Genomic DNA, 12,715 nt, shown 5'->3' on the forward strand with positions numbered 1-12,715 from the left:
TGCAGCCCTACAAAGGACCCAGAGCTGGAAAGAGCCAATCTGGAGGGCAGAGCTGGACCACTTCAGTCTCTAAATGTCTTGACTCTATTTTAGAAACCCTTTTGTAGGTTGCTAACACCTCACTGCCATTAATTCGTGGACATTTTAAAATTGGGAAGTTGATTTCAGCTGTTATCAGAAACATGAGCCTTCAGGTGTGGGCTCACACTTGCCACGCCCCGACTAGGCTCTGGGTGAGAGCTCCGATGGAAGCCGCCCCTCCTGTGGCCTGCGCCAATTTCACAGGGAAACAACAGTCTCTGCTGAGGAAGTGCTTGCCATTCCTTAAGCGGAGGCACAGACCGGTGATTTTAAAGCCCTAAGAGGAAACAGCCAGGGTGCAGCTGCCCTTATTTGGCTCAAGAGCCGGTGAGATGAATCTTCCTTAAGAAGAGCAGGGACCTGCAGATGTGCTGCCCTGGTTCCTCACCAGCAAGGGCTGTGGCCTCAGCCATCTACTCCTCCTGGGCTGGCTGTTTCCCATGCCATTCTCCTGGTGATTTCTGGGTGAAAGAATGTGCATAGGGAACCCGAATGTTGTGCATTGTGGAAAACCTCCCACTTGCTGTGGAGTTTCCATCTCCCCTTCCTGCAAAATCCCTCAAAATTAGAGCCTTTGGCATCTATCCATCATCCATCATCTCTCCACCCATCCATCCAGCCATCATCTATCCATTCACCATCCATTCATTCATCATCCATTCATCCATCCAAGCATCCACCCACCCATTCATCACCTATTCATTCATCCTTTTGTTGCTGGGGTTGTTGAACAAAGACTTGAATTATAAAAGATCGCCTTGGCAAGTGAGACTCACGGAGGCCAAATGACTTGCCCAGGGTCCTATAACTAGTATATGGGAGAGATGAAACTCAAAGCTTAGTTTTCTGAATAGAGAGCTAACTTGCCCAAAAGAAATTGCCTGCACAGTCTCAGAACAAGGAATAATTTCACTTTCAGGAAGCAGAAAAAGGCCCCTTCTTCCTGAGAGCTTTCATGTTGTACCTGTCCGTTTCCTGCATGTCATGAGCTCTCCATCACTAGAGGCATTCAAGCCAAGACTGACGCCTGCATGGTGGGATATAGTGGATGGAAGACCTAAAGGATCTGAGTTTTCTTCCAGTTCTGGGGTTCTGGGGCTCCAAGCCCTCTGGAAACCTGGCGCTATTCGGGCCTCATCTGTACAATGGTGAAGTCCCATTTGGTTGTCATAACCATCTGAGGAAGAAACTTCAGCACCCCAAAGGGCTCTGCTGGGCAGCCCATGGTATGACTAAGGCACGGGATGCTTCAGAGCAGTGGTTCCCAAACCCCGGGCCGCAGACTGGTACCGGTCCGTGGGCCATTTGGTACCAGTCCACAGAGAAAGAATAAATAACTTACATTATTTCTGTTTTATTTATATTTAAGTCTGAACGATGTTTTATTTTTTAAAAATGACCAGATTCCCTCTGTTACAGCTAAGACTCACTCTTGACACTTGTCTTGGTCATGTGATACATTTATCTGTCTCACCCAAAAGGCTGGTTCGTGAAAATATTTTCTGACATTAAACCGGTCCATGGCCCAAAAAAGGTTGGGGACCACTGCTCCAGAGGACAATGAAACCATATGCATTTGATGACTGGGTACTGATTTGGAGGAAAGCACTGAGCTCATGACATCATAATTATTTGGATCCTTTGCACTGAAACATCCCACAAATGACAGTAATTATCAAGTCCTCCCTGACATGACATTTTCTTCAAAACATGAACGCTGTTCCTGAATTTTCTCTCTTTAACTCCATCTCCCTTCCCTCCTTCTTTCCATCCCACCTCCCACTCTGATCCCTCTTATTCAACCCATACCCATAACTTTCCACTCCCCACACCCTGCCTTGTCTCTCCTCACTTGACCCCATAATACACCCCCTTCCCATTCTCTGGCAAGGAGTAGGCATGGAGCTGGGACACTACAAGGTGCTTCCCAGAGTGGGACCCTGAGGAGTTCCAAAGGAGTGTTAACATTGGGCTGAACTGACTTCCGAGGCTCTTTGCTGAATACCATGGGATAGAGGGAGGTGGTGGCTGTCCCCATACCTCAAATTCCCTTCTGTCTATGCTGTGCTGGGGACCAGATTTCCTACAGGATAGCTCATCTTCAGTAACAAGCTCGGGACCTGTGGTGGTGCAGTGGATAAAGCGTCGACCTGGAACGCTGAGGTTGCCGGTTCAAAACCCTGGGCTTACCTGGTCAAGGCACATATGGGAGTTGATGCTTCCTGCTCCTTCCTCCCCCTTCTCTCTCTCACTCTCTCTCCTCTCTAAAAAATTAATAAAAGAAAATTTAAAAAAATCCTTTGCCTGACCTGTGGTGGCGCAGTGGATAAAGCGTCGACCTGGAAATGCTGAGGTCGCCGGTTCGAAACCCTGGGCTTGCCTGGTCAAGGCACATATCGGAGTTGATGCTTCCAGCTCCTCCCCCCTGTCTCTCTCTTCTCTCTCTCTCTCTCTCTCTCTCTCTCTCTCTCTCTTCTCTCTAAAATGAATAATAATAATAAAAAAAAAAACAAGCTCGGGACTTGGACATACACCATCATTTTTAACTGCATTAATTTGTTTTCTTACTGTTGAGTTTTAAGAGTTCTTTGCATATTTTGAATAACAGTTTTTCATCCGATGTGTCTTTTGCAAATATTTTCTCCCAGTCTGTGACTTGTCTTCTAATTCTCTTGCCATTATCTTTCACAGAGCAGAAGTTTTTAATTTTTAATTAAGTTCAGCTTATTAATTATTCCTTTCAGGGATTGAGTCTTTGGTATTGTATCTAAAAAGCCATTGTCATGCCAAAGGTCACCCAGGTTGTTTTCTCCTCTGTTGTCTTCCGGGAGTTTTTATCATTTTGCATATTACAGTTAGGGCTTTGATCCATTTTGATTTGTGAAAGGTGTAAAGTCTGTATCTAGATTCATTTTTCTTGCATGTGGACATCCAATTTTTCTAGCATCATGTGTTGACTATCTTTGCTTTATTGTATTGCCTTGTTCCCTTTCAAGGGTCAGTTGGCTATTTTTATGTGTGTGTATATCTGGACTTTATTCCATTGGTCTAGCTGTCTATTTTTTGCCACGTCCACACTGTCTTGAATACTGTTGCTGTACACTGACTTAAAGTCAGGTAGTGTCAGTCCCTGACTTTGTTCTCCTTCGGGGCTGAGTTGGCTATTCTGGATGTTTTTCCCTCCACGTGAACAAACATTAGACGTTACAATTCAGTTGTCAATATTTACAAAATAACTTGCTGGATTTTTATTAAGATTGCTTTGAATTTACAGATCAAGTCAAGAAGAACTGACATTGTGACAAAATGAATCTTTCTGTCCATGAGGGTGGAATATCTCCTAATGATCTAATAGTTCTTCTCTGATTTCTCTTACCAGAATTTGTAGTTTTTCTCATACAGATCTTGTGGAAATTTTGTTGGATGTATACCTAAGTATTTCACTAAGGTGGGGGGGGCAGTGCTGATGTAATGTAAGGTGATAAGGTGTGTCTGAGTTAATCAGAGGGAGATTCTTCTGGGTGGACCTGGCTGAATCAGGTAAGCCTCTTAAAAGAGGACTTAGGCCTCCACTGAGGTCCAAGAGGTTCAGCTGCTGGCCTTCGAGAAGATTAAGACTCCACGAGTTCTATAGTTGCAAAGAAATTAATTCTACCATGTGAGCAGAGAGAGGGTCTCGAGCTTCAGATGAGACCCCGGTCCCAGCCACACTGGAATGAGGCCTGCGAGACGGTGAGCAGCAGACCAGCTAAGCCATCAGACCAGACGGCTGACCCGTGGGCACTGAGATAAAAATGTTTTGGATATAAACTGCTGGGTGGGTGTGGCACCTCACCACACAGCGGCAGAGAACTAAAACGCTGCGCACGGCACTGCCCTTTGGCAAACAGGCAGTTAGGGGTGTGCGCAAACATGGGGCTTACATATCTTTCAAAATTTTCACGATGAATATACCGTATTTTTTGCTCCATAAGACGCACGGGCATTTTCCCCTCTACTTTTTGGGGGAAAAAAGTACGTCTTATGGAGCGAAAAATATGGTATATTAATTTTGCAATTAAAGAAAGATGCAAAAGGGCTTGTTTTTCAGTTTTCTTTTCTTTTTATGGTCCCAGGGAGCTATAAAAGCAAGCAGCATTCCGGCACTCTTCTGGTGACCCCTTTGATCCAAACTGTGGGTGGGGCCCATTTGACAGCTGTGCTTTCTTTTCCTGAGATACTCACAGGAACTTAGTTTCAGCCCAGAGGGGACCCTGTCCTCCGGCCTCCCGGCAACTGCCGGTCCTGTGACTCCCACATCTCTCTGCACATCTGGGACATGTGGTGACTCTGTCACGTTCTCAGTCCTCGCGCCACAGCTGGAGCTGCGTGAGTCAACACAGAACAGAACCGGGGAGGTGGAGCTGTGCGGACACATAGGGGTCCTCCTACAGTGGGCGGGGCACTCAGGGAGCCAAAGTCCCCTCCCCTCTTTCCTCCACCCTCCCCTCCTTCCTCCTCCTGTTGCCTTCGTGCTTTCAGGATCTTCTAGTTCATAAAGCCTTTCACACACACCCCTTATTTTATTCGTTCTTTATAAGATCTTGTACTTGTTCCATTTTGCAGATGAAAAAACCGAGGCATAGGAAAAAAAAAGAAACTCGAGCCCTGGGCAAAAAAACCCTGATGTTTTCTGATTATTCAGTTTTACATCATTTCCCTCTCCATCCCCCCCCTCTCCCCCCCCCCACACACTCTTGTCCGTCCGACACTCCCTCCCACCCAGCTGGCTTTCTGCACTTGACGTCCAGTGACAGTTTATTCAGACAGGAGTAGGTGGGCTTCAGGTCAAGCAGTCCTTCAGGGCCCCAGGAGTAGCTCACTATACTGATAGTTGCACAGCAAATAATGAAAGTAAATTTTCGATGGAGTACAGAACGGGATCTTGATGAAAGGTATTATTAAATTCAGCAAAGCACAAAGAAAATTTATCTGAACAGAACTGATTATTTCATTAAAAAAAGGTAATAGATTACAGCTTGCCTCATTTGTTGTCTAGACAAATCACTTAGATAGACAGGTACTGGTTTTAATTAGTGCCATAAAAATTAAGCATTCTGTAGCTCAAAATGTTATTGTTCAACAAATAAAAAAATACATATTTAATAAAGTACAATACAGCTCAAACAATCACTCCCATAATGCCTAGATAGACTGTAGGGTTTTTTCCCTTCTCCATTTAAATGAAAAACCCATATGAGTCAAAACTGCTGCTGCTTCCTGTGTCTGATAGAAGGTTTTATGTTCCCTCATTCCCACATGATATCACAAAATGTACAATTCTAATAGCAGTCACATGCAAAACTGAATACACCACAGCAAGAAACATTCCATTTTTAGCTCCCAAAAAAGTTCAGACTTTTCCCTGATTCAATCATTCAGGAAGTTCTCAATGGATATTGGTTCCTGACTCAAGTTTCTATGCATCAGTGACCCAGTGACCTTCAATGAGAAGGTGGCAAATTAATACATACTTTTAAACCTATGGTACCCCAGTGTGAACCTTCTCAAAACTCAGACAGGGTCTAGAGGTCAGATGACAAGGGGTCTATGTCGAGAGCCTTGGAAGAGGGGGAGGTCGAGGAAGAACTTGGCAGGTTTTAGGAAAGAGGGTGGATGTAGTTTGCTCCGGGTGCTAGAACAAAATTCTTCTGGCATCTGGAAGTCTAAGATCTAGGTGCTGTCAGGGTTTCTGGTAAAGCCTTTCTGCCTGGCTTGCAGATGGCTGCCCCCTTGCTGCACCCTTACATGGCCCTTCCCCTGTGACTGTGTGTGGAGAAAGAGAGCTCTCGTGTCTTTTCTTATAGGGACACTAATTAGATTCAGCCTCACTTCATTAAACCTTAATTATCTCCTTAAAGGCCCCTGTCTCCAAATACAGTCACATTGGGGGTTGAGGTTTCAACATATGAATTGGGGATGTGTGTGCACAATTTAGTCCATAGCAGGGGAAGAGAGAGGGACCAGGGAGACCATTAAGTGACAAAGAATCCGATGACTTAACCTGCTGGTACCACTCTGGTCGGGTGAGCGGAGAGGCGTGGGAGAATGAGTGAGGCTTGAGGGGGACTGAAGGGGTTGCATTCTGGGCTCAGGCATGTCAGTAGCCAAGGCTCTGAGGCTTATGAGGGTTTGAGGGACCTGGGGGGTAAGGACATGAGGTATGCAGGTTTGAAAGGCCGTGCTAGCCTCCACTCCCTTACCTTGGCAATGCCGGGGTTCATGTGCTGAAATCTCTTCCCTCCTCCGCTGTCTGGCTTCAGGCTGGCCTGGTGCCTCCAGTAGGAGTCTCCCCTCCCCCCCCAGCCCTTTCTTGTTACCAGCCCTCCAGCTTCAAACAGCTCCCTCCCCTGACCTGTGATTTGCGGCTGTCTCTCTCATGCTTGTTCTCAGTGTGCACCTGCTCTGCTCTGGGCTGTTTGGGGGTGTTTCCTCTGCTATATTTTGTATCTGCTATTTCCTCCTCTCTCCTTCCACTCCAAACCAGCTTTCTCCTCTGGACAGGGTCTGGGCTTTGCCGAATGGACATTCTGGAGTTGGAGTCAGCCTCTGGCTACTAGAACACTGATTTTTTTTTAACCATATGTGACATATTCTGATGTTTTCTATTATAAACAAACCCCTTGCTATAAAAAACATGGTGGTAATACTCAATACATTCATTGGACAACCAATCAACTACTGAGACTGATCTGAGGTCTGAAAAATTGATGTGAAGTCCAGAACCCTCTCAGGGCCAAGTCGGTTCCAGGTGGTCCGTTTCCAGCTTCACCCTTCAGTTTCAGGGCCAACCAACCTGCCTGCAAACCACGTGCCGCCCTCTGCATCAGTGGCCCTCTCCCAGGTGGGGCAGGCAAATCAGGTGAGGGCCTCGCACCTGAAGGCTCAGCTCCAGCACATGCTCCCCCCGAGGCCTGAGCATCCAGGGTGGCAAGCTGCAATTATCAGCTACACAAAAAACACATTCTCTGCTCGAGTATGAACCCACGACCAATACATATTTGAAAAAATGATGGAATGAACGAGTGTGTTTAAGACCAAGAAGCTTAGACTAAGATACAATGGGGACTGACCTCTGCCGGTACCAGGGAGCAACTGAAGACAACTGGGCCAGGGAGTAAATGAAGAAGGGCTGGGTGATGACGAGCAGGGTGTATGGAGGAGGGGAGGCGCTGCCCTGTATTGAAGAGAATTACTGGCCTTAGAGCGAGGTGGGCCTCAGGTCAAACCCAGCTCCACCATGACTGGCTGTGTGACCAGGACATGGGAGGCTAAGCATGTGAGTGGTGACAGCAGGCAGTCCAGGTACAGACTTTGACTTTGCCACTTGCTGGCTGAGTAATCTTGGTAGGTTACCTGCCACCTTGTTTCCGCAGAGAGGTGCTCCGGGGGTGAGGAAAGTGCAAAGCATTCAGCAAGTGCCTGGCTCACCGTGCATTTATAAAAAATATATTATTATTGCTCGACCTTTCTGAATCTCAACTTCTTACTCTGTATCAACAGGTTATGGTTTTACTTTATTTACTTACTTATTTTTAAAATTTATTGATTGATTTTTTTAGAGGGGGGAGGTAGAGAAAGAGAGAGAGACACACACACAGACCTGTTCTTGTATGTGTCCTGAGGGGAATTGAACTCACAACCTTTGTGTATGGATGCTATCCAGCCAGGGTTATAGGTTTATTTTAAATAAAAAGAAAATAAAATGTGCAAAACAAAGTTTCACCAAACAATTCTGTGATGTATTCTAATATGCTATCTCATTAAAGAAAAAGAGTACTGTCAGTGAGGCAGCAAATTGATTTCATGATCCATTCATGAGTAGAAACTTAAGTTAAAAGAAAACCCAGCCTATAGAATATATTTCACCTGACCCATGGTGGCACAGTGGATAAAGCGTCGACCTAGACTGCTCAGGTCGCCGGTTCAAAACCCTGAGCTTGTCTGTTCAAGGAACATATGGGAGTTGATGCTTCCTGCTCCTTCCCCTGCTTCTCTCTCTCTCTCCTTTCTAAAAAATAAATAAATATTTTTTAAAAGAATATATATTAATAGACTTTATTTTTCAGAACAGTTTTAGATTCATAGCAAAACTGAACAGAAAGTACAGAGTTCTCACATACCCTGCACCCCACCCCTGCAGCTTCCCCCACTACCAACGTCCCCCACTAGAGTGGGACATTTGTTATAGCCCAAGATCCTATGCTGATGTGTCTCTGTCACTCACAGTCCACAGCTTACATTACAGTTCACCCTCAGTGTTGTACATCCCGTCGGTTTGGACAACTGCATAATGACACGTATCCAACATCGTTGTATCATACAGAAAAATGTCACTGCCCTAGAACTTGTCTCTGCTTGGCCCACCCATCCTTCTCTCTAGAATATTTTCTAAAACACGGTCCCCAGGTCACAGACGACGCTGGGTAATTTGCAGTGTAGATGACAGAAGCTGTTGCAATGGCTCCGGCCTGTGAGTGGCTGAAAGACAGCTTTGGCCACAAGGCTGGGAGAGAGGGGAGGGTGTGGGGACACTGTGCAGGAAGGACAGGCAGGCCTGAAAGAAAGAGTGGGTGGGGAATGGGGAGGTGGGAGCCCGGCTTCTGGAAGCTAGTGGTGTGGTTGGACTGCGGAGAAATGGGAGGCAGAGGACAGCGAGGGCCTGCCGCTTGTAAACCAGCAGGGGTGTGTCCAGTGGGAAGGAAAGCTGGGAATTAAGAGGAGCTGGACCCTACTCCCAGTGCAGTGTTGACTGTGGGCAAGTCCCTGCTCTCCTGCAGGGCGTTGGATTGATGTCCTCACTGTGCAGCGTTCAGGTGAATGTGGGACAGTGCCGCCAACAGCAGGGCAGCGTTAGAGACAGGTAGAGACGCTTCGAGGGCCAGGCAGGACAGGGGGGCGGGGGGAACACCGCGCAGGAGCAACCTCCCAGGGGCTTTCTTGGGCACGGTTCCCCGCGGAGCAACAGGCAGCCGTCTTCTTTCACCATCTATCTTCCCTTAGAGAAACTTCCAGCCTGAGACGACCCGTCGCTTTAAAGGCCGGGATCCTGGAGGGGCGGGCGGTCGCGCGGTGGCGGCAGCGGTGCCGTCTGCCCAAGGGTTAACCGTCCCCCGCAGCTGCCGCGCGCGCGTGCCTTGCAGAATTTCACCAGAAGAGGGTACAGTTTGAAAAGCTCTTGACGTCAGGCTGGAATTCCTATTGTGTTTAGAAACGGTTTTGGCGAAGCAAACCCAAGTTCGCTCTCGGAACACCTTGGCGGACTGCGCGGGTCCGGCAGCTTAGGGACACGTCCGGCGCGGGGGACGCACGCAGGGACACGCGTGGCTCCGTGACCCGTCAGTCGCTGTCTGCGCGCCCCGGGGCGGAGGACCGAGCCTTGCTTACTCACCAGGAGATCCCACTTCTGCGAGAAGCAGAGCCCAAGGGGCGGATTGCGCCGCCGGGAAGCTGGGGTGAGTGCCCAGGAAGAAGCCGGTGGCCGCGAGCGCCCTCCACCCGTGTTCCCCGGCGCCCTGATGCCCGCCGGGAGCCCAGCGGCCAGGTGCATGGCTCCTCCGCGGCGCGCCCCAGCCGGCTGCTCCCCGCTGTAACTACCCTTCTAGGCAAGTGGGTGCCGGGTGCCGGCCGGGCTTTCCCGAGGACCGCGCACCGGTGGGACGCGCGGACCTCCGGGCGGTGGCGGCAGCGGGGCGCGGAGCCGGGAGAATGGACGGAACCGGGGAGTGCAGTCTCCCGGAGCCTGGCAGCCAGGACTCCCGGGCTGGCGACGACATCGAGATCGTTGTCAACGTGGGGGGCGTTCGGCAGGTGCTGTACGGAGACCTCCTGAGCCAGTACCCCGAGACCCGGCTGGCGGAGCTCATAAACTGCCTCGCGGGGGGCTACGACGCTATCTTCTCCCTGTGCGACGACTACGACCCTGGCAAGCGCGAGTTCTACTTCGACCGCGACCCGGACGCGTTCAAGTGTGTCATTGAGGTGTACTATTTTGGGGAGGTCCACATGAAGAAGGGCATTTGCCCCATCTGCTTCAAGAACGAAATGGACTTCTGGAAGGTGGACCTCAAGTTCCTGGACGACTGCTGCAAGAGTCACTTGAGCGAGAAGCGCGAGGAACTGGAGGAGATTGCGCGCCGCGTGCAGCTCATCCTGGACGACCTCGGCGTGGACACGGCCGAGGGCCGCTGGCGCCGCTGCCAGAAGTGTGTCTGGAAGTTCCTGGAGAAGCCGGAATCCTCGTGCCCGGCGCGGGTGGTGGCCGTGCTGTCCTTCCTGCTCATCCTCATCTCGTCCGTGGTCATGTGCGTGGGCACCATCCCCGAGCTGCAGGTGCTGGACGCCGAGGGCAACCGCGTGGAGCACCCGACGCTGGAGAACGTGGAGACGGCGTGCATCGGCTGGTTCACGCTGGAGTACCTGCTGCGCCTCTTCTCCTCACCCAACAAGCTGCACTTCGTCCTGTCCTTCATGAACATCGTGGACGTGCTGGCCATCCTCCCCTTCTACGTGAGCCTCACGCTCACGCACCTGGGTGCCCGCATGATGGAGCTGACCAACGTGCAGCAGGCCGTGCAGGCCCTGCGGATCATGCGCATCGCCCGCATCTTCAAGCTGGCACGTCACTCCTCTGGCCTGCAGACCCTCACCTATGCCCTCAAGCGCAGCTTCAAGGAGCTGGGGCTGCTGCTCATGTACCTGGCCGTTGGCATCTTCGTCTTCTCAGCCCTGGGCTACACCATGGAGCAGAGCCACCCTGAGACACTGTTCAAGAGTATCCCCCAGTCCTTCTGGTGGGCTATTATCACCATGACCACAGTGGGCTATGGCGACATCTACCCCAAGACCACACTGGGCAAGCTCAACGCAGCCATCAGCTTCCTGTGCGGGGTCATCGCCATTGCTCTGCCCATCCACCCCATCATCAACAACTTCGTTCGGTACTACAACAAGCAGCGCGTCCTGGAGACGGCCGCCAAGCACGAGCTGGAGCTCATGGAGCTCAACTCCAGCAGTGCTGGCGAGGAAGGCAAGGCGGGCGGCTCCCGCAGTGACCTGGACAACCTCCCGCTGGAGCCCGCTGCCTTTGGAAAGGAGGAGAGTTGGAGCAGCCGGCTGAAGATCTCCCAAAGCGACACCTTCATCCCACTCCTGACCGAGGAGAAGCAACACAGGACCCGGCTCCAGAGCTGCAAGTGATGAGGGCCATCTGGGTACAGGCGGCTGGATGGTAGGACCGGCCTGTCACTGACTGCCTGGGAGGGGCTGCCCTCTGTACCCCGACCCCTCCTGAACAGAACTCTGAAGGCCCTCTTGGGCACCTCTGGTGAGGCTGGGTAAGACCCCTTCGTGTTGCTGGCTGTCCAGGAGCCGGGGGACGGGGCGGGGGATGTCCAGGCACCAAGGGTAGTGTGGGGTGGCAGCCATGTGTTACCGATGGCAAGAACCCTCATCCAGTTCTGTATCTCTTTCAATAAAGCCCCCTGCTCTGTGCACACCCCCTCGTTGCAGGTTCTGTCACAGGCTGGGTATCCTCAGCCCTGCCCCCTTCCCCAGATACGGGTGGCTCAGGCATGCCTCCTTGCCAGGCCTGGAGGTAGGTGTACAGCCAGGGGGGCTATTTTTAGTTGAAAGCTAATTAAAGAAGGGCTCATACCAGGGTTCAGTGCCAAGGAGCCTTGCCACATTCCAGGAGGCTCTGTGCCTGAGACTCCTGTTTCCTTCTGAGGAAAAGCTTGTTCCCTGGGCATTCCCAGGAGGGAACAGAGCCGAGAACACCAAGCAGCATGGTTTACCATTCATTTATCACCTGTGCGAGGCCCTTTTCACAACTTCTTTCCATTCCATCTAACAGCCCTGCTAGATAGGTATCTCCATTTTACAGACAAAGAAACCAAGGCCCAAGGTCACACAAAGGAAGGATGCAATTCCAGATCTGCTGATCCCAAAGCCCATGCATTCTTTTTGTGACTGGGTAACTTCAGGACAGAGGCATATGCTTGAGCTCATGAGGGGAGGCTGGTTCTACAGACCAGGACAGGTGCTGAGCCCACTGCCTGCCTGGTCTGAGAGCCCCAGGGAAGCAGAGACAGGCAGGCCCGCTTCTCTAGGCTTCTACCTTCCGGGAACCCCAGAGTTCTGTCTGTCCTTCCCCTGCTGAGGCTGCTGGTGCTGAGGGAGGAGAGTGCAGGAGGAGGGGGAGGGGAGGACCAGATGCGGAACCAGGGGAGGCGGTCCCCGATCTGCACCACCCTGGACAGGTCTTTCCTCTTCTCTGGACCCCGGTTTTCCCATCTGTATAAAGAGGGATGCTTTCTTGGGTTCCCATCAAGGTCTGACCTTCCAGGATTCCAAAGCCTAGGGCTGTGGGGCCTGTTGTGTTGGGGACTCAAGGGGGTGGGAGGCTGTTATGCTGTAGGGAGCCTTGGAGGGGGTGTCTTGAGAGAGTCAGGGCTACCCTTGTGGGGTGCAAGTCCCTGAGCCAGTGTTGTGCGCCTCTCCCTCACATGTTTCCCCAGGGAAATACTGCACCAGGTGAACACGGAAGGCAGAGGTGGGGTTTAAGCCATAGGACTCAGTGGGAGGCAGGAGGGGG

The 12,715-nt window shown here is 50.8% G+C and overlaps 1 protein-coding gene across 1 annotated transcript; it reads left to right on the forward strand.

Annotated features, from left to right (window-relative positions):
• Nucleotides 1-9,136: 9,136 nt before the first annotated feature.
• On the forward strand, nucleotides 9,137-12,314 carry KCNF1 (potassium voltage-gated channel modifier subfamily F member 1). The gene has a single exon (XM_066237287.1). It carries the CDS (start codon nucleotides 9,829-9,831, stop codon nucleotides 11,317-11,319), a length of 1,491 nt encoding a protein of 496 aa, XP_066093384.1. The 5' UTR covers nucleotides 9,137-9,828; the 3' UTR covers nucleotides 11,320-12,314.
• The last annotated feature ends 401 nt before the right edge of the window (nucleotides 12,315-12,715 follow it).

Source organism: Saccopteryx bilineata, chromosome 6, assembly GCF_036850765.1.
Source record: "Saccopteryx bilineata isolate mSacBil1 chromosome 6, mSacBil1_pri_phased_curated, whole genome shotgun sequence".
Taxonomy (NCBI): domain Eukaryota; kingdom Metazoa; phylum Chordata; class Mammalia; order Chiroptera; family Emballonuridae; genus Saccopteryx; species Saccopteryx bilineata.

Bases quoted from the DNA above. Each gene is read 5' to 3' on its own strand.
- KCNF1 (XM_066237287.1), top strand. From the start codon at position 9,829: ATGGACGGAACCGGGGAGTGCAGTCTCCCGGAGCCTGGCAGCCAGGAC.